Consider the following 22,456-nt stretch of genomic DNA (forward strand, 5'->3'; position numbering starts at 1 on the left):
CGAGAATTATGGATTAAGAACTAGAGGATATACTGATGAATTGTCTTGCAGGGCATGCTTTCTAGAACTATACTGCAGGGAGGGGGACTTGGGGGTTAGAAACAAGGAGACAGGATGGGCATGCTGAGTCTCAGAGCTTCAGAAGGGCTTCCAGTGCAGATGGAAGTGCTACCGGGGTGCAAGCTTGGGAGTTTGAAGTAGGAATTCTAGACAGGTGTGAGCTTGAGCACATGCTGAAGCCAGGACTTAACTGGCATTATAGGGAAGCCTTAGAATGGCTGAGGATGACTCATCATTCAGAAATGGAGCTTTTGGAAATGTCTGGCAGGGCTTTCTTGAGTATAATAGGAGATTTATAAGCATTAGGATTTAAATTAAAGGAGAATCATGAAATGTTTATCCTGCCTGTACTTGACTGAAGCCAGATTCTCTAGTTTCTTCCTCTTAAAAGTCCAAAGTATATCCATAATCATAAGGGAAAGAGATTTTTGTTTAAGAAGGAATCTTGTTACTAGTGAACTGGTGTGTTGCAGTTAGTTGGTGTTTGATACTTGCATTTCCCATGACATTTGTAATACATGGTAACAACGTCAGTTGTAATAGCTGGAATTATCAGACTTTTTTTTAGTATGCATTAGCAACTAGAGGACATACTGATGTCTTGTATAAATCACTGAAGTTGTTTTATTGTAAAACAAATCATGACTTTGTAGTGGAATGCAAAATATACATGTGCTCTTTTCTTTTAGGGAAATCTTAGTCGCCAGGAAGCTGTCAGTATGATTCCTCCCCTTCTGCTTAATGTTAGTCCTCATCACAAGGTAACTTAAATAAGTTTGGTCTGGTTAACAAAACAGTTTTGACAAATTAAGAAAAAATGCAAAACCCACCTCTTTGGTGCTTTATTTGATAGCATATGCTGTGTGTTGTGCACAAACTAGTGATGAACTATTCTCTGTGGGTATTGAAAAGTCAAATATTTTTTCAGGTAAACATACTTCCATTTAAATGTTTGATTTGGTTTGCTCCCACCAACTCCTTAAGCATTTTACTTAAAAACAGAGCTGCTTTTACACACATCACTTTCTCACTTTGATGACATGCCAAAGCAAAACAGTGTCTGAGTGAATCCTAAGTCACTGTTTTATGCTGGCTGGTCTGCCAGTTCCATGAAAGCTTGGAATGGACCTCCCATATCAAAGCCACTCCTTTGCTGTTGCAGGCAGCCCATTTCAGCAGTTCCACTCATAACTTTTTAGCTCCATCTTAACCAGCTAATTAATTTGCCCCTATACTGCTGCTACTGGAAGGCTGTACCAAAGCCTCACTCCTCTGACAGCTGGAAATCTTCTAATTTCCATCTTGAATTTATTCATGGCCCATTTATGCCCATTTGTTCTTATGCCAATATTGTTTCTTAGTTTTAAATAGCTCTGTTTTCTCCCTGGTGTATTTACAGACGGCAGTGATAGTCTCTCTCAGTTTTGTTTAGCTAAACTAAACAAACCAAACTCTTCTTAGTCATCTTTAATGGAGTAAATAGATTAAAGGATAGATGCTTTCTCACTTTCTGAATTTTACCTGGAATCAAATTAATTGATGTTACACATACAAGATTTTAATGCAAGAAGCTTGTTGTGAGAAAACGTCTGTTCTTTTTACCAGCTTTTCTATTTCTGTTGTCTTATTTAAAGGCTTAATGACCCTATTTTAAATATGGATTTTAAATTTCAGTGGTTGTTTACATAACCTTTGCCTTGTTCTGCAGTTTTATTTTCATCTGCTGTCATTTTGCTGGTCAGCCTTAATAGGAGCCCAGGTTCTTTGGTGTTGCTCTCTTTATTCTTTTTCTTAGTGTTAGCTGCGAAAACAGATGTTTCATTGCTTCCTCCACAGGTGTCTTTAGTTTTCCCAACAGCAGATGTAGTCCTTTGTAAAGCTTAAGTGTCTGCTCATTTTATTTGCTTATATTTCCATGATGCTTTTATGCTGTTATATTAGAGTGTAGTGTGTAGCTTTTAGAGTTGAAGCAACATACCTTTCCTAGAGGTGTTTTCTCTTTTGGGTTTTCTGTGCCAGAATGTGTTAATTGCCAGTGAGTTCACTGCCAGTTAGTTTGAGAGAGTTCCTGACTCTTTGTTCCAGAGTACAGAATTTGTGTATTTGCTTTTTTTTTTACCTGAGGCTTTTCACTGTGTTTAATTACAAATGTGTGGGGAGAGTCCAAACTAGCTTTTACAGCCTAACTATCTTGGATTTACTGTTAAAAAGCAATCTGAGATGAGAAAAATAACAACACTTAAATGTAAATGTATGGTTCATGAATATACCCAATTTTTGTTAACTTCAATAATAATTGTTCATGCATATGGAGAACTGAATTATATTTCTATCTTAGCTGATGGATGCATGCTCCCACGTATGTATATGCATGCAGAACAGGGGTATTTCATGTAAGTTGTAGTTAGAATAAACTTGTCCATTTCATAATTGTATCATCTTGTATCTGAAAACCATCTCGTATTTAAGCAAGAAGCTATAATAAATCAAAACTAAAACTTAAGAAACTTTGATGTTCTTTTTTACTTTTTTTTTTTTCTTGTTAGATTCTAGATATGTGTGCTGCGCCTGGGTCTAAGACTGCACAGCTAATTGAAATGTTGCATGCAGATATGAACGTTCCTTTTCCAGGTGAGTTTGTCAGGACCACTTTGGGATTGTGAGGCTTTAAATTGCAAAGATGTTTTGTTTTATTTTTGTGTTTTGTTTTTTTCCTAAGAGGATATGCAAGTGTTAAAAAAATCCAAAAACCATATACTGTGTTTAACTGCACACTTTCCCCTCAAAAAATAGTCCTCCCAATTTGGGGCACACGTCTTTAGTGGGAAAGTTGATTTCTTCATTGGAAGGGCAGAATTGATGATAGCTTTTAGCTAAGCAGCCAAAAAGCTGGTGCCAATTTGGCAGTAACTGTGAGAGGGTTAAAACTAGCTTTTGCCTGAGCAGCCAGGAAGGGGTGAGTGAGCTGAAGAGTTAGACTATCCCTGTTCCATGTAGTCAGCTTTCAACCATGAGTAGAAAAATCTTCCTTCATTCTGTCTTCCCAAAACAGGGTGTATTATTTGAGGGCTTGTATGTGAGGAAATACAGTATTCATATGCTGAATGACATTGGCTTTACTGTTCAAGGAAGACAAGGGAAGTGAGTATATAGTAGACTTCAGACTTTTAAAGGACCTCTTTAATTGACTCCTACTTTGAGGCATCATGGCACACATCCAACTATTCGCTTGTTAAAGTTACCTGCAGGTTGTCTTTAAAACTTAGTGGCTCGAAGAGGAGATATGGATTATATGCTTGCAGAGGAGTTGTGGTAACATTAAGCATGATTAGATTGTTTGTTTAATTAGTCTGCACTTTGTGGATAGGACCTTGCTAGCTCTTGTTTTAGTGCTCTTCCATAGATGCTGGATTAAATTGCACCAATCCTTCACTTTAAGAACCCACCCTCCTTTTATTTTTTTATTTTTTAACTTCAAAATGCTTGTCTTCATTCTGATGCCTGTAGACCAGTGGTTCCCAACCTCAGGTCGTGACCCGAATAAGGGTTGCGGGGGCAATGCTGGCAGCCCCGCACACAAAGGATGAGCTGTGCCACATGCCGGGAGCTTCTCTGGGCCACCACCGCTGCTGCACTCTGCTTCTAGCAGTGGGTCGTGGCAAAAAAAGGTTGGGAACTACTGTTGTAGACAGTAAATCATATGGGGTCTTCTCTGTTTGGCTGCTTGCAAGCTGTTTTCCAGCACAGAAGTTTTGCCTTTTTTTCCAGGGGTTAGATCATATTGTCTCTGTGCTAAAGGTCTGTGTAGTCTTTTATTTCAGCTGCATAGCACCAGAATTTATTGTTTCTGTCTTTAACAGACCACTCCACCCTTCAGAGGTGCTTTTTTTTTTTGGTTTTATAGGAATTATTTTGACACAGCCTAACATTTCAACCTATAGAAATAAATACTGATTTTCATGGAAGTCTCTAGAAAGAGGCAAACAGTTTATGCAACCAAAAGAAAAAGACAGCAAACAATATATTTAATGAATTGTAAGGCATAAAATAATCCTCCTTTTTTGGCCTCCGAATACATATTTTTGTTGAATCTTTTCAGTGGATTGCCTTGATATGAACTCCTGTATTATAATGGAAGATGCAGCTGTTTCCATTTTAACCTGTGAATTTTATGTTTTCTATCCCCAGAGGGATTTGTAATTGCTAATGATGTTGACAACAAGCGCTGCTATTTGCTGGTTCATCAAGCTAAGAGGTTAAACAGCCCTTGCATCATGGTGGTAAATCATGATGCCTCCAGCATTCCTAATCTACAAATGGATATTAATGGGAAAAAGGAAATCCTTTTCTATGACAGGATATTATGTGATGTTCCCTGCAGGTATCTTGTGTTTACTGTTTTATGCAAAAAAAACTGTATTATTTGCAACATAAACTTACTGTTGATTTGTTGCTTTTTCTGCTTAACGAAGCAGGGTTCAAATATAGGGATTTTCAAACATGGTCTTTCTTCTTTTAAATCAGATTATGCAAGGGGATTAAGAAAAGCACATTTTGCCTTACTCCAGTTTGTACTTGGCTTCACTTAATGGATGAAGATGTGTGCAGATAAATGTCAGAAGTCTGCTAGACATTTTTTTTTTAATCCTTGTAGTTTGGGGATTAACAGAAACAAAATAAATAGAATTGTATGTATGTATGATTTCTTTTAGAGCATTAATGTGCTCTTTGGTCTAAAATGTAATTTTCCAAACTTTGCATTTTGGAGTTCCTTTATTATCATTGCAGTGATTTTTGATGTTAAAGCTACTTGGTTTTAAAAGCAAACCTTTCCTCCAACTCTGTCAATGTGGCATGAAATCTGAAAGTCAAACAGTTCTTCCCAGTTTCAGTCATCATTACAGGACTTCTAAAACATAAACACATGCCTGTTTTCCTTCATGTCTTAGATTATTGACAAGTACAGTTTTTGTAATCCAGTGGAACTGTAACTTATGGTTATATTACCCATGAAAGGAAGATTCAGTTAAGTTTATTTTACTTGTTCATAGTTGGGGTCTTGGTGCTGCAGTAGTTCCTTCAAATAATGTAAGGCTTTATTTAACATTTTAAAATTATTTTTCATAGATTTTTCTATGAAGAGCTTATTTTGGCAAAACTGTAAATGCTGTAAATGTATATTTATGTCCATACTGCCAATTTTGTTTGTAGTATATGAACCAGAGTAGAGTCCCATTCCTTTGTCTCAGCTGTCTTTTGTTTTTGTTGAGTGAAAGGAATTGAAATGTAAAAATGAATTGGAGCAATCTAAAAAAAGAAGGTGCTAATGCCAGGAGCCTCTTTCAGAGTGGAATTACTTCTGTTAACACCTGTTTACTTTGTTCTTGTATTTGAAATTGTTCAAAGGGACTGTTGTTCTCTGGCTGATTTTGTGTTATATTTTGATTGGTTGCCAAATGCTTATTTACCTGTCTTAAAGAAGATGGACAGTGAATTGTTTTATTTAGTAGTCCCCATGTCTCTTGAGATTTTATTGTATATTATTTCCCTCCTGACTTTTTCCTGTTGCTCAGACATAAGAGTTAAACTGTTGGTCTTGCTCAGGGTAGACAACAAAGTATGTGTTTAAGTGAGCAGCTGGTAAGATATCTCAGCATAAGATAGAAATTGGATTGCAAATTCTTTAGTGCAGGTTTGCACGTGTGTTCAGAACTAGCCAACTGAAGTGACTGAAGAGTTGCGTCTTAATATACTAGTAATGAAATACTTGATTATTTTGCTGTATTTTTAAGAATGAAGTGTGTGGCTTCCTAAAAAATAAACAGAAGAACCCCCAAAACAAAAACAAACCCAGTCATGCCTTCTAACTATGAAATCCCAGTAAGTTTTCATATTGTGGTTCTTTATTCTCTAATGGAATAATTACAAATAATTCTAACTCAACTTTCTCAGATTTTAGTGGAAATGCCAGGTGCTAGCTGAATCTTATTCCACTGTCATAGCGGTTGATGCTAGATGCTAGAATAAGGCCTTTAAGAGGCTTAGGGCCCTTTTTAAATAGAATCCCCTGTGGTTAGCCTCTTTGACTTAAAGACAGAGAAATGCAGTTAGAAGTATTTTAAGGAGATAACCAAAGTAGATGATAAATTTAATATTTTGCATATGAATTAACATGCAAACTTCTGTTGCAGTGGAGATGGAACCATGAGAAAAAACATTGATGTGTGGAAAAAATGGACAACGCAAAATAGCTTGCAGTTGCATGGGTAAAAGGCATATTATAATCCTTGTATCTGTTTGGGGGAAAAGAATAATTCTTTAACATAGCAGTGTGATGAAATACAAGTCATATAATATTGCCGCTTCTTCCTTCAATGAAGAGTTAGTATTCTTGTGCTTTCTTCTGGGAATGGGATGATTGTTCAAATTTGAATTTAGTCTACAGTAAAGAGAGGATGAATCTAGACTTTCTTTGTATTCTTATATGATACCAAACAGGTATCAGTATTCATTGACTTATGAATCTAAATGTACTGAATTATTGGGGAACTAGGATGTGGTTGCTAAGCATTGGGACAGGTGGGAGAGGAGGGGATTTGGAAGCCATGGGCAAGTGTGCATGCTTGAATGGCAGTAGCTATTTTGTATACTAAAACCCAAGCAAAATCCAGAGTATCAAATGTGAATATTGGTGGAATCCTTGTGTTGGTATTGGTACTGAAATACGAATCACAGATTTGTCTTAATCTAAGTGACTTGACGTCCCAGCTATTGCAGTAAAATAACAAATACAGGTGGGAGTGTTTGACATTGCAGCTTGATAGCCAATGTTCAATAAGTCATTTTAAAACTAAATTGAAGTCTCTCTGGTGAATTGTAATCTTTTAAGAAATTGAGCATTATCAATTCTGAATGTTGAGATATAAAATTATTTTGATATAGTAAACCCTTTACAATTATTTAGATGTGGTTGGTTATGTATAGCCTGCCGTTGTGCATATGTATGCGCACACTTTTTTCAGCATGACAAATTGCTGCTGTTTTCCCTGTTTTGAGGAAAATAACTTAGTTCAACTGGATAGTCATGTTTGTTTTCTAGTGTGACTAGGTAGCTGATGTGCAGGGATCCAGATTTTCCATTTCCTACGGAAAAACAGTAAAACATGGATTTCCCCACTTACCACAGTAAAATGTGGATTTGTCATTTTAGCAGAGAAACCTGTTGATTTTTTTTTTTTTTTTTTTTGCAGTTTTGCAGTGAGCTCTCTGCAGTCTGGCAGAGTTCCAGCTTGCAGGGGCCTGGGAGGGAGTGGGAGGAGGGCAGTCAGGCAGGGGGCACAATGCACATAGCCCTAGGCAGCCTGGAGAGCAGCTCCCATAGGTAAGCTGGGGGGCGAGGGGGAGATCGAGGCATGAGGGGCAGGGCTGGGACTGGGGCTGAAGCTGCTACCCAGCCAGGCAGTGCATGGGGCTCGGGACTGCAATGCATGGCCACAAGGCCCTGGCAGGAAGCATGATAGGCCTGCAAGCAGCTCATTCAAGGGGTGGGGGTGGTGCTGGCTCCTCACTGCCGTGCCCACTCCCGAGGGCCAGGGGGTACCTCCACCCCCCCAGATTGGAGAGGGGGTAGGCTCAAGCTCCTGCCCTGCTGCCCTCCCCCAGGGTGTCCACAGCCCAGTGTGTGCAACCCTGCAATATAGGGAACAGTGGAGCCACACAGGGATCTCCTTACTGCTGTGAGTTCTGCGCTGCCTTGGCAACACATCCCCTGTGCACAGGGGCAGCAGGGGAAGTGGCACAGGGGCTGTGGCCCCATAGCCCTGGCAGCTGGGTGCCCCTTCTGGCAGGGCAGGGGGCACCAGCAAGGCAGGGGTGGCTGTAGGGGGGGAGTGAGGGCCACCAGCAGGTCTGTGGGGGCTGTAGAGGGCCTCTTATTTTAATCATGGATTTTGTGGGTTTTTTATCAGAGAATTTGCGGGTTTTTTATCAGAGAAAACCAGGATCACTGCTGGGGGGGGGTGTGTCTGGGCCACTGGAAACGCATTTAAAGCAAAAGTATTCTAGAATGCAGAAGACTAGGTTTACTGTAGGTGTGTGGGAATGGTCCCATTATAGACTTTCAATCCATCATCTTGCTTGAACTGTACTGTTTCTGTTTCTAGTAGTATTCAGGTTACTGTTAATTTGAATGCTAGAATTACTGAGGGAGAAGCTAGACTGCTTACATTAAAATGATCTGAAATTGGGCACTTTAGGAGGAGTGAGGAAATGTTAAATATTAAATTAGCTGGGTTAGGTACATTCTAGCAGCAGCAGTAGAGAGCTCAGCATGGGTTTATTTACCCTCCCCAGAACTAAATTTAACTTGCAGTGTAGACACATCCAGAGTTAGCTACGATGTTTCAGGAGAGTTTCAGCTCTAGACAGCATGTTTTCTACAAGAATTATGGGAATCTGGCTGGTTCTTGCATGGTATCTGGTTTGACCAATAATTTTCTGTTAGGTTGCAGTTAAGAATTGCAACTCGTGGTGTTGAACAGCTGGCAGAAGGTGGCAGGATGGTTTATTCTACATGTTCACTGAATCCTGTTGAAAATGAAGCTGTCATCACCTCTCTGCTGGAGAAAAGTCAAGGTGAGACTGTGAGCTCTCTTGGTTAAATATTTAATAGAAAAATGAAGTAAAACCTCTATAACTTACACAACAGGGGGAAGTGCCCTGAGTTAGGGTAGTCTAGGGCCAGCTGGTCTCAGGACAGGTGATGCTTTCAGAAGGCACATGGGAAGATGTGCTATTTGCTTCTGTTGCATCAACAGCACTAATAAACGTTCTGCATGCCACAAAGGCACCAGCAGTGCTGTGTTCTTGCCTTGTATTTGTACAAATGCAACTTGCATCTTAAACAGTTCTGCCAACAAGGTGCACAAGATACTTTCAGACAGCTGTGTTTGTTCTTCAACATGAACAGAAGTAAATATTTGTTTTTGTTACTGTAAAAAACATGCAACACACAGAGCCTAACAATTGAGTAAGAATATGCCCTCTTAATACTCAGAACCCCACTGTTAAAGTTGGCTGGCATTGGCTGATTCTGAGGCTTGTCACCTTTACACTGCTTGTGATTGCCTTAAGCACAGCTGTGGGGAGCATGGTCTTATGCTGCTGTGAATATATCAGAATAAGACAGCAGCCTACTTAAACTGCAGAGCTGTGAAACAGTGCTTCCTGGTACATACTTTCCCCCAGTGCCAGGATGAAAGAATGATTGGTTCTAGCAAGTCAATAATAAGTAACCTAGACTTATTTGAGGGATATTACATGCCAGGCAATGAGGTTAGATCATAGACAGTTGTCCAGCAACTAGATCTTTACAGCCGATGCATGCTTCTGTAGAGCTGCTCCCTTTCCTGTTTTAAATCAGCTAAGAGGAGTGTTCATCTTAACCTGGGGTGAGCAAAATGCAGCCCGTGGGCCAGATCCAATTGATTGTATCCATCCTGCAGCTGCCCCCATGGTGCTCTGCATAGGGCCAAGCCCCACCCACTCCTGCCCAGGACATCCTGCACCCATTGACTGCACCGTCCTGGTCAGTGTGCACAACTTCCTGGCAGGGTTGCTCCCAGTGCTGCTGCAGCTGCCTGGGTACTGCTTGGCTTGCCCCACCTCCCACAGCTTCTCCTCCTGCTCCTGTTTCTGCTGCACCATTCCAGGCAGTCGGTAATGCAGGGAAGTGGCAACAACCATGGTGATGCATGCCAGGCACCACATACTCAGTCAGGTCAGGGTTGGGGGGTGGGGGAAGTTCCAGCTGGGAGCCAGCCAGTTGGCAGCCACTTTTCACCCACTCAGCTGCCTGCAGGTGGCTGCTTTTTGTATTGGGTGGGTGGAAGGGGGCTGGGACCTAGACCCAGAGCTCCATGTGCTGGGGCAGGAACTGCCTAGCTGCAGCTTCCCTCTTGCCTGGCTGGGCGTGTGATGCCTGGCACATGTCCCCATGGCCACTGTCACTTCCCTGCCTGAAGCAGCACAGCTGGACGATTAGTAGAAACTGCTGGAGGCTGGGGAAGTTGAGTAATACCCAAAAGACTGCAGCACGAGTGGGAAGCTGTGCATGCTGGCTGGGTCCACTGTAGTGCTGTCAGCGAGCATGGGGCAGCTGTGGGCAGGAGCAGCCACAGGCTGGATCATGGGGCAGACCACACCACACAACCCGAATTACTTCTGCTGCATGCACCCCTGAAACCCCCTCTCCCTGCTGCCAGCCAGCTCCCCCCCGCCACATTCAAATACCCACCCATATATCCCCTCACCCCCCATACAGACACAATATACAAGAGAGAGATTTTATTTTGAGCTGTTACACAATCACTTATATATATTACAAAATCATAAATTGGGACAAAATATTTTTTGAAATGTTTTAATATTTTAGAGAGAAGTTTAATTTTTAGTACATGATTTGTTTTTTGTCTGTAACTTTTTTAAATGATATCTTCTGAAGGATTTTGTGTGTGGCCTCTGACAACTGTCAAACTCATTAAGTGGCCCAACAGCTGAAATAATTGCCCATCCCTGATTTGACCTTTAGATTTGTATTCATACAGTCTTGTCCTATATCTGTACTGGAGTGACTTTTATACAGACATGACTGCTGATGGTTGCTTCTGTGGACAGCACCAGGCATATTATTTCCAGTCATATGATTGTATGAAACTTACTGGCATAAAACTGCAGCCACATTTCCATGGCACCATGGGGTGCTGCACAATGTTAGCACTGTTGAGGTGCAAACGCGTACATGGTTCACAAGATAAACCCAGAGATTTCAAAAAGGAGTCCGTCCGTAATGTCAAAAACATTCTGACCTTTTGTGATATGAGTTCTTTGCAACAGAATTGATCTCTTTTTGACTACCAAAAAAAAAAGCAAATGAAAACTCAGAGCTGACATTTTCTGAGGGGTTCCTTGAGTCTAAGAAGCCTGAGAAACAGTAGTTTATGCTCACATTTTTTTAAGGTTTCTGTATGCAGTCAGGAATATCAAAGGGACACCAGTTTGAAATAAATCAGCTTTGAAGAACAAGTGTTAGATTTTACCCTTGTCTGTCAATCCTCATAATGATTTTTTTGGTGGTTCTACCTTCTTTTTTAAATTAAAAAAAAAAATTCCTTCAGATTTTTGTGTAATATCTGCACACATGAGAGGTGACTGACTATAGAAAACAAACTGAAAGAGTGCTGTAGAGTGCACAAAGCAAACAAGTAGAATCAATAATGAAAAATAACTTTAATCTTTTACTTGTCCTTTCAGGAGTTCCTATAATTTAAAAATTGGACAGGTGTTATTTTAAAGGACTATTATTCATTTAACACAACTCAGTAATAATAAAAAGTTCCTTTCGTATTCAGGACATCTTGAAACATCTTATGAATTAATGAGTTCCGTATTGGTAAAGCTGTTCTGTTGATGAACTGTTGGCTAGCAAACCCCTAGATTTAAGGCATGATGACTTCTGGCCCATCATGGCTGAAAATTAGCATTTTATCTCATTAGCCAAGAGTTCTTCTTTGTTCTCCCTCCTCTTTCTAATTAAGCTTTGATTTTTTTTTTTCCTTACTTGAGATAACAGACCATAAAGTAATAGTACATGCCAAATTATTTTTAACTGTGTCACTGCAAAGGTAAAATAACTTTTGAAGAGAATGATTTCATTGGTCTGAGCAATCTACCTATTAATGATAAAAAAGACTGATGTTTGTTGTATCCTGATTTATTGAATATCATTCCTCTTATTCCCAATGTTTAATGTTGCTGTAACACTGACTTTTCAGCCTTTACTCGCCATCTATAAGGTCAGCAAATTTCTATAAAGAGCTTACCAGAAATATAAAAAGTTGGACATAATATTTAGTAATTTAGATGTGGTACTTGTTTTGAAGCCTCTTGAAATAAAAATAAACAAATGCTGTATTAGCTTGGTGTATAATTTCTAGAAAATCACGTTTGGAAACGTTCTACATGAGCTGATTTAAACAAATTCTCAGCACTTCATATTTTACAATCACTTAATTTTCATTTACATTTTTGGCTTTTTAGGTGCCTTAGAGCTTGCTGATGTCTCTTCTGAGTTGCCAGGTTTGAAATGGATGCCAGGAATTACACAGTGGAAGGTATTCCTATTGTTTCTGTAGAGATGTGCACCATAATCTCATTCTTGCTCTGTCTTTTGGGTATACAAATTGGTATACAAATACAAGAAGTCCAAAAATTGTAGTAAACATTTCCTGCAAGAGTTGCTTTTTAAATGTTTGTTTTTCACATCATATATTTCTTCATAAGTCTCTGGCAGTGCAACTTTGATTCAGAATCCTGTCGTGAATTGGGCAGGGAGGGGATTTGAACTGAAATCATCCACCTGTTCAGTAAGAATCCTAACTACCAGTCTGGAAGGCAGTGGACCTTTGGTGGTCTGTGGGCAACAATGCTATGCAACCATCATGCTGTAGAAAACATTATGCCTTCGTCTTGCTTTCAACCTCAGTTTTGATTCTGATTTCCCTGGGCAGCATCAAAAAGGTCTTTGCCCTTAAGCCTGGGTTTGGAGACCAACTGCGATGGGATATTCTGTGGTGTCTGTCTTGCTACCTCTTGCTAGAGTTATTTCACTTTGTGTAAGATGCTTAAAAACTTGTTGAGAGAGAGAGTGAATTTGTAGCCTGGTGGTTAAGCATTCTTCTGGGAGGCTCCATTTTTCTGCTCCATTAAATGTTCTTTCTATCTGTACAAAGTAGAACAGTATCAGCAAAAGAAATTGAAAGCTCCTTTATAGCTTAGTGGTTAGGGCTCTTCCTTGCAGATGAGGTATTATGGACCCACAACCTAAAATGGAGGAGAGCACTGGATCTGGGTCATCTGCATTCTGGGTAAGGGTCCTAATCCTTGAAGTCTTGGATAAAATGAATTGCCTTTCACTCGGCACTCTTGTGTATGCAGTTGCAGAAATATTTACCAGTCTAAACTACCCAGGAAGAATTTGCTTCCAGAATGATTGAAACGGCCTCTTTTGGCAGAATTAATATCCATTGAAAAAAATTCCCCTCAGTTCTATTTTGGTTTTTGTTGTGATAAAAGCGTGTGTGATCTGAAAGAGAGAAATAATCAAGTGGAAGTCATGGAAAAGAAGAGAGTTTTTGCAGAAGTATTACCTTGACATCCTTACAAATATGTAGCATTTCTTTTTGCTTGCTAAATGCCTGGCATACAAGTATACCTCAGCTGTAACATTGGCCATAAAGGCAAGCGTGTTACCTTTCTGATATAAAAATCGTGGTTCGTTTCTCGGGAGGTGGAAAAAGACCTTCACAGACACACTCTATTAGCAACACAAAAGGTATATATTTGCAAATAGGGTCAGAGAGAGAGACAAAAGATCAATCGCTCTGCCCCCGAGCACAATTATTAGCAGGCTTTTATCCCCCCTCTCCTGACCACGTGTGTAGAAGGAGGAATTTTTACAACTCATTTCCGGTTCATACAAACATATATGTAAACATGTCGCTTCATACGTCCCATGTGCATTATAATTAACTACTTAAGTATGCGGGGCGGGTAGGCTTAATATGCATTAGGCTATTACGCGTGCGTGGATGGAACCCAAGGTTACTCAAGGTTCAACCTGAAGGCAAAAATGGCATTTGCTCTTATCTTAGCCTTAGGAATGTGGGGTCATGAAAGAAAGTGTGATTTAGTGTAACAAAGAGATAGTAAATTTGCAGGACAGAGAGGGAGTGATACCTTAGTACAATGGGCTTTTGGTGGTTTTTCCCATCAATTTCCAACCCCCCCCTTCCCTCTTCCATTAAGGAGACAAGGAGGGGTAGCAGCTGTGGTTTTTTTTTTTTTTCCCTAAATCTGCTATTGATAATGCATTTTTAATAATATTTCTAACAATATCCCCCCTCGAGATGCTTTCTGATCTTTACTTCATTCGGGCATATCAAGATAATTACGAGGAATTTTTCTGAGGACCATGACCTTTGCAGCAGTCTGTGCTTTTAGAGGGACTGCTGCAACCTGCATTCCTTCCACTGTGGTGGTTATCAATCTAGTGAGACAAGGAATAAGGCAAGGGATAAAAATCAAACCAGTTAGAGCACACAAAAGCACAAACCCTACCTTTTTCCACCAGGGTCCTCCAAATAATTGAAACCACCAGTCCTTATTCCATGTGGTTTCCCACGTTTGTATTGGTACATGGGCTATTTTTCTAATCTCTTTGGCAATCTCTAAGACTGCTTTCCCGTTGTCATCTATTTGGAGGCAACAGTTAGAAAGGTTGAGCTTTCCGCAGACTCCGCCTTCCTCTGCAAGTAAATAGTCTAAGGCCATCCGATTTTGGTATATGGCTGCTCTCATCTGAGAACTTTGTCGGGCCAATAACTCGAGAGCAGTGGCGGTCTGGTTAGTAATTACTTCCAAGACTGCCTGCAACCGGATGATTCTATTCAGCATATATATTGGTGTCCGGTATCCCCAACTCCCATCATTAGCCCATGTAGCTGGTCCATAATACTCAATAATCCTCTGAGGGGGCCACTCATCCTTCTTCCACTTTTGGGAGCTACCCTGTGTCAAACTTACATCAATACTTCTCTTGGCCCTTTTCCAATCATCATACAAAGAGACTCCTAGCTTATTTCCAACCTCAGACGGTAACAAAAAGAAAGCTGGTACAATTACTCCCATATAGCAAGTTCCCGTCCACCCCTGTGGTAGTATTGTATAGGCCCGTCGTCCGCAAATCCAATAGTATCCTCTTAAGGCCCTATTTTCTCTATTGGTGGCATTTGGAGGGGCCCAACCATAGGGCATCTCGGGAAACCCCAAGCCTCCTTCTGGACCCAAAGGACCAGCAACTGCGTGGCCTCCTTTCATGGAACATTCCCATAGCCCATCCTGGTTCTTGTCTGTACAATCTGTCCGATCATCACTTTGATTTGTGGCACTCCAATATTTATTAAACCACACAATTGTTCCATTGGGATGCTGCCACACTAGCCGATTATACCCTGGGCTATTAGGATAATAAAGCCGTTCTAATCTTGTAAGGTTCATCCATCTTACTTTTAAAGTCCATATGCAACGGCTGTGTCCCAACCTTTTTCCTGTACCATTATTACTGGTGCAATACTCTCCTAACGCCACTTGGGAAAGTTCCCAACTGTGGTTCTCATCCCATTTTTGACTAGTACTTTTAACATCTGCCTTACTACTTACTAGCCATTTCGGGGCCAAAGGAAAAGCCCTCCAAGGCCACTGGCCTCTGGCCTCCCGAAGCCCCCCACAGGCCCAGCAGTTGGTAAGATTAAAAGTACCTGCAATTCTTTCCATCATATCAACATACAAATTTGTCCCTGGGGGAGCAATTTGGGAAAGCGAGGGTGTGAGCCAGCGGTTAAGGCTGCTCAATTCTGCTTCTTTCATTATGCAGATAACAACAAGGCACACTAAGATTCCCACCATATTTTCCCTTTTACTTTCTTGTCTAATTTTCTGAGCTTTGATTAAGCCATCTCAGGCGCACTTGGAGATCACCAGTAGGTTCACAGCTCCACTTGCTGGCTTCTTGTTCCGAAGACAACTCAGCTTCCGGAGTGAGTTCGTCTTGGGAGTTGTTGTCCTCTGACGCTTGTGGATGTCGTTTCACACGGGTATGGTGTATCCAACGATCATGGCCAGTAATCTTTACAGCGGTGTGGGTTGTTAGAAGTACCTGGAAAGGGCCACTCCACCTCTCAGTCAAAGGCTCCTTTTTCCACCGCTGCACCAAGACCCAGTCTCCCGGGGAGAAGTCATGTACCGGTACATCTAAAGGCAGACGCTGAAAGGAGGCTGCATACCTGTGAAGAGAAAACAAGACAGACTGCAAGGCAATAACATATGTATGAAGTTCACTATTACCTAATTCAAAAGTTACATTCTCTCGCATCCCAGGAGGTAAGACTCGAGGCGGCTTGCCAAACATAATTTCATATGGGGTCAATTTGAGGCCCCGTCGGGGAGTGTTTCGAATACAAGTAAGAGCTAGCGGCAATGCTTGAGGCCACTTAAGGCATGTTTCAATACAGATTTTGGTGAGCAAAGTCTTTAAAGTTCTATTCATGCGTTCCACTTGTCCTGAACTCTGTGGTCTCCATGGTGTGTGTAGTTTCCAAGTAACCTTGAGAGCTTGTGCGACTTCTTGAACCACTCTTCCCACAAAGTGTTGTCCTTGATCCGACTCGATGGACTCAGGCAGGGAATACCGGGGAATGATCTCCTGTAACAAATACTTCACTACTGCAGCTGCAGTGGCAGTCCTGGTGGGCCAAGCCTCGACCCAACCAGAGAGCTGGTCTACCATGACAAGTAAAAACCCGTGATGTCCGGATCGTGGGAGCTCGGCAAAATCAATCTGCCATGCCTGTCCAGGGTACGCTGCCCAGGGTCTACCTCCCATTGGCACAGGGGGTTTCCTTCGAGGGTTTACTTTCTGGCATGTAATGCACCTGGTAGCAATGCGCTGAGCTTCTACATATAGCCCTGGGGCTACTGCTTGGCGGATCATTAGATCACCCATGGCCAAACCTCCCATATGGGTTCTTGCATGGAGCTGTTGCAGCACCTCCCGAAGCAATGGCCTGGGTATCATGACTTTCCCTCCTGGTACTATCCACCACCCCTGGGAGTTCTTTTCTGCACAAGCTTTCTGTGCAAATTTATCTTCTTCAGGGGAATACTGTGGGACTAAATCCTGAACGTATGGCCATATGGCATGGGACATAGCCTGCTTGGATACCTCTTCCGCTTCTCCCCCAATAAATGCAGCTTCCTTTGCTGCTGCATCAGCCTTTGCATTTCCAAGCTTATGCTTTTTCTCAGCAGCCTTCCCATGGGCCCGCACATGAATGATTGCTACCTCTTTAGGCTGGTGGAGTGCCTCTAGTAGTTTGATAATCTGGGGGCCGTTAGCAATCTTATTCCCAGAGGCAGTAATGAAACCCCTTTCTTTCCACAATAGTCCGTGCGCATGGACTGTAGAAAAAGCATAGCGAGAGTCAGTGTATATATTAACTCGCTGGTCTGTCCCCAGCTGTAATGCTCGGGTGAGCGCAGTGAGTTCTGCGGCCTGTGCCGACCATGAGCTCGGCAATGACTCCCTCCATACTACCTTATCCAAGGTTACCACTGCACATCCTGTTCGTCTTTTTCCATCGATGACAGAGCTGGAGCCGTCCACAAAGTATTCAACATCTGGGTCTTCAATTGGGTCCTCAGCAAGATCAGGTCGCACCTGCGTGGTCTGATTCAGGACCTCAAGGCAGTCATGCGTCGGTTGCCCTGGCTCTGGCAGCAAGGTTGCAGGGTTTAAGGCTGTAGTATGTTTGAAAGTAAGTCCTGGATTAGAGAGCAAAAATATCTCATACCGTGATTGTCTGGAGGGGTTAAGAAATTTCCCTCCCTCAGTCCCTAGGATCTGGGGAACTCCATGAGGAGTGAGTATTTCCATATCCGCACCCATGACTATCTTCTGGGCTTCTTCAACAACCACTGCTGTGGCTGCCACAGCCCGAAGACAGGCTGGCCACCCGAGTGCAACTGGATCTAGAACCTTTGAATAATATCCCACGGGTCTCCAGGTCGGGCCCGATGGCTGTGTCAGCACCCCTGATGCAACCCCTCGATTCTCATGAACATACAGTCGATATGGCTTTTTACTGTTTGGGATGGCTAAGGCAGGGGGCTGGGTTAATGCTGCCTTCAGCAGATCAAAAGCATGCTGCATTTCTTTATTCCATTTCCATTTAGTGAGACTCTCCTTAGTCAGGGATTCATACAGTGGTCTAGCCTTCCCACCGTAATCTGGTATCCATAGTCGACAGAACCCAGTTAGCCCTAGGAATGCTCGCAGCTCCTTGGGTGACTTAGGTGGGGTTAGACCTTGAATCGCCTGTATGCGATCTGCACTCAGGGCTCTGACTCCTTTTGAGAGCTTATATCCCAAAAATGTGACTTCAGGCTGACATATTTGGGCTTTTTCTCTAGAGACTTTATATCCTTTTTTTCCCAGAGTGTTTAGGAGTGACCTGGTGGCTTCCTCGCAGAGCTGCAAGTTTGGGCTTGCAACTAGCAGGTCATCCACATACTGGAGGAGAGTCACTGCGGGGTGTGATCCCTTCCATTCCCCCAAGTCCTTCTGAAGGGCAAGTCCGTAAATATGGGGGGCTGCTATAAATCCTTGTGGAAGAACTGTCCACATGAGTTGGGCTTTATGGAAAGTATCTGGATCCTCCCATTCAAAAGCAAACAATTTTTGACTCTCTCGGTGAAGAGGAATAGAGAAGAAAGCATCTTTCAAATCTAGCACTGAAAATATTTCAGCTTCCCCCGGTACTTGTGTCAAAATCGTGTGAGGGTTCGGGACTACAGGATGGTCTGAAAGGACCTTCTTATTTACTGCCCGTAAGTCTTGGACCAGTCTGTATGAGACCCCATCTGCCTTTGGCACTCCAAGAATGGGGGTGTTATAGGGTGAAGACCCTTCCACTAGCCATCCGTACCTCTTGTATTTCTCTATTAACGGCTTGAGTCCAGCTCTGGCCGCTCGGCTGAGTGGGTACTGCTTTACCCGAACGGGCCCCTCCCCTTCCTTGAGTACGATCCTTACCGGGGAGATGAACTTAGCTCGCGCAGGGGTTCCATCAGCCCATACTGAGGGGTCTACTCCAGTCATGTGATCTTCTGGACTTACTGCAGGGCGTCGGTCCTCCAGGAGAGCCATCTGATAGTTCGAGCTCTGCTTGACAGGTAGCTGGACCACCATCTGATCGTCTCTGAAAAAGATCTCAGCTTGCAATTTTGTGAGTAAGTCCCGCCCAAGGAGTGCAACCGGGCAACTTGGAGAATACACAAAGGAGTGCTCGACCAAATGGTCTCCCACCTTGGTGAGGAGTGGTTTACAAACAGGGAGTCGAGTTTGCATTCCCTCAATCCCTTCTACAAGTACATGCTGTTCGCTAGTTCCTGCACAGGGGGGTTTTTCTGGAATCATTGAAAATGTAGCCCCAGTATCCACCAAGGCTTCAAAGTTTTTGCCACCAACCCTAATGGTTACCATGGGATCTTCTCGGGCTCCAACCCGAAGGGTAGTGGTCTTAGATCCCTGTCCCCTTCATTCTGAATCCTCACCCTTGTCTTCTGCCCGCATGAGGTGACCTCTCGGTTCCCCCTCTCTCTTCTCCTTCAACGTCAACTTCGGGCATTCCCTCTTCCAGTGTCCTTTCTCCTTGCAATAAGCACAAACATCTGCTCCCACTCTTTCTCCCTTCCTCTTCTGTATCCCAGCCTTTCCAGGGTTCCCTCCAGTTATAGCAGCTGCTAGTGCTGCCATCTGTCGCTGAGCCTTTTTATCCTCCTTGCGCTCCTGCACTTGCTCACGATTCCCATACACCTTATATGCAATTTCCACCAGCTCTGAAATCGGTTTCCCAGCACCTCCCTCAGTTTTCTGTAACTTCTTACGGATATCAGCAGCAGATTGACCAATAAACATAAGATTTACCATGCGCTGGTTATCTGGGGCTTCTGGATCCAGATCCGAAAACCTGCGAAACGCCTCATACAGCCTCCCAAGGAAAGCTGAGGGATCCTCCTCTCTTCCCTGTCTCACCTCATACAATTTAGACAGATTGGTAATCCGAGGCACTGCCTTTCCCATTGCTTCCACTATAATTCCCAAATACCGTGCACTCAGCTCTCTGCCCTCTGCAGTATGATTGTCCCATCCCGGCTCTTCTACCGGGTAGGTATCACGCAGAGTACGACCAGCAGCACCCTCTGACTCAACTCTGGCTGCCGCAATACGCTCTGCTGTACCTAACACTAATCTCCTCTCCTCCGGGGTTAGGAGGGTCTGGAGCATCATCTGGACATCAGCCCAAGTGGGTCGATGAGTCTGCCCAATAGATCGGAACAGGTCCCTCATCTTTTCAGGGTCTTCACGAAAAGAGGGGCTCTGATTCTTCTAGTTAAATAAATCTGAAGTGCTAAATGGGGTGTAGACAAAAGTTGCAGTGCCTCCTTCCCCAATAACCTCTCGCATCGGACAGTTCAACACCGGCTGTGACTCTACAGGCTTGCGCAAATAATAACCCTTATTTCCTGATTCAGATGAGGCACTTGGCTGAGGCTCACGCTCTAACTCATTAGGTATGCATTGTTACGTCGGTGGTGGTCTCTCTAAGGGAGGGGGCGGTGGTGCAGAAGGACTGGATGCCGAGGAGGCGTCTGACTCATCTTTGCTACCCGACAGGGCAACCGGAGCACGGGTCCGGTACTCAGCCAATTCAGAATTCCCCCCCTCATTAGACTCAGGAAGTACAGGCGCCCCCCCCGAGCCTTTTTCTTAACAAGCATCACATGAGACTTTGCTAAGTAATTCTTAATCCAAGGTGGCTGATTTTGAACCACCCACAACCAACAATCAATATAAGGAAACTGATTCCAATACCCATTTTGCATAACAATTTCATGGATAGCTATCACTTCTTTTAGCACAAAGGATCCTTTCGGGGTCCAGTGGACCCCAAATGTTGGCCACTCGAGTTGACAAAACTTAGTTAAATCACCTTTTTTCATTTTTATTCCATAATCGGCCGGCCTTGCAAATTTATTAAAATGACGTAATAAGACTTTTAGAGGGGTATCAATATTGTTTTCTACACGAGAGCTATTCGTACCCATTTGCCCACAAAAATGCGCCCAAGGCACACCAAATACCAAAAAGATCTCAACAACAGATGATTTACAATGAGAGCTAAGCCTAGAATTTCTCAGCAAACTTACACATCCTTTGTTTTAGATCCGTACACCAGATTGGGCAAAGGGAATTCGTATACTCACTCAGATACCCCAGAGATCTCGATCCAAATTCCAAAGTGTGTCTGCCTCTCCAGAAACTCAGAATTTACATAGGATACTTCCTTTAACTTCCCGGATATTTGGACTTAAACCTCAAATACCAGGGTGAGTCCAAAGTCGGCTCGGTGTGCACAAATCCCTGGTACCGGAGGTGCTCCGTCACTGAATTCCGGGGTAGTCCTCAAGAAGCCCCACGTTGGGCGCCAATTTTGATATAAAAATCGTGGTTCGTTTCTCGGGAGGTGGAAAAAGACCTTCACAGACACACTCTATTAGCAACACAAAAGGTATATATTTGCAAATAGGGTCAGAGAGAGAGACAAAAGATCAATCACTCTGCCCCCGAGCACAATTATTAGCAGGCTTTTATCCCCCCTCTCCTGACCACGTGTGTAGAAGGAGGAATTTTTACAACTCATTTCCGGTTCATACAAACATATATGTAAACATGTCGCTTCATACGTCCCATGTGCATTATAATTAACTACTTAAGTATGCGGGGCGGGTAGGCTTAATATGCATTAGGCTATCACGCGTGCGTGGATGGAACCCAAGGTTACTCAAGGTTCAACCTGAAGGCAAAAATGGCATTTGCTCTTATCTTAGCCTTAGGAATGTGGGGTCATGAAAGAAAGTGTGATTTAGTGTAACAAAGAGATAGTAAATTTGCAGGACAGAGAGGGAGTGATACCTTAGTACAATGGGCTTTTGGTGGTTTTTCCCATCAATTTCCAACCCCCCCCTTCCCTCTTCCATTAAGGAGACAAGGAGGGGTAGCAGCTGTGGTTTTTTTTTTTTTTTCCCTAAATCTGCTATTGATAATGCATTTTTAATAATATTTCTAACATTTCTTTGACTGTCTGTCCTGTGAGCATCTGTTCCACTGCCTGAGACTGGAGAATTTTTTCCAGCCATGTCTGATTTGGTCCATGCATACACCACACTAACTTCATGCCTTGTACCACAGGAACAAAAAAGATAGGGTGTGGGCCAGCTGCTACTCCTAGTTCATTCTCACTGTTCTTGGCAGTACATTCTGATCCAGTGTTTGTAGTTTAGTTCAACTGTGCTGTATTGTAGTCCGGGGGTGTATACAATTCTGAAAGTTTTTTAGATATTTACTATAGGTTTAGAGAATCTTTGAAAGTTATAAGGAGTTCATCTTATTTCTTTTAAGTTCTTTCCTTTTTATGGCAGTTGGGCAACTGTTATGCCCAAACTATCATCTGTTGGCATTATGTTGCCTTAAACAATAACCAGTGTGCTTGCCTGTGTATTGTTTAGGGCAGATTTATGTCCCTCTAGCTTGTAACATCTCTTACTCATTTTTTCCAAAAGCAAGAAGTCAAGCTCAACTCAAGGGCCCAGATGCTATTCTTCTCCTAAGATGCTGATATGATACTCCCTTCAAATTCTAAATGTCTTGGTTGCTAATTAA

The 22,456-nt window shown here is 42.6% G+C and overlaps 1 protein-coding gene across 2 annotated transcripts in view; it reads left to right on the forward strand.

Moving 5' to 3' along the window:
* Positions 1-22,456, forward strand: part of NSUN2 (NOP2/Sun RNA methyltransferase 2) — a 48,424-nt gene that overhangs the window by 12,826 nt on the left and 13,142 nt on the right. For both annotated transcript variants that reach the window (XM_090039155.1, XM_090039156.1), the window contains exons 5-10: positions 750-821; positions 2,607-2,691; positions 4,249-4,441; positions 6,252-6,326; positions 8,564-8,694; positions 12,157-12,230. In XM_090039155.1, the coding sequence (XP_089895281.1) occupies positions 750-821; positions 2,607-2,691; positions 4,249-4,441; positions 6,252-6,326; positions 8,564-8,694; positions 12,157-12,230 (630 nt within the window). The remainder of the gene's footprint in view (positions 1-749; positions 822-2,606; positions 2,692-4,248; positions 4,442-6,251; positions 6,327-8,563; positions 8,695-12,156; positions 12,231-22,456) is intronic.

This window comes from Crocodylus siamensis, chromosome 3 (genome assembly GCF_052110815.1).
Source record: "Crocodylus siamensis isolate JL-2025a chromosome 3, ASM5211081v1, whole genome shotgun sequence".
NCBI lineage: Eukaryota > Metazoa > Chordata > Crocodylia > Crocodylidae > Crocodylus > Crocodylus siamensis.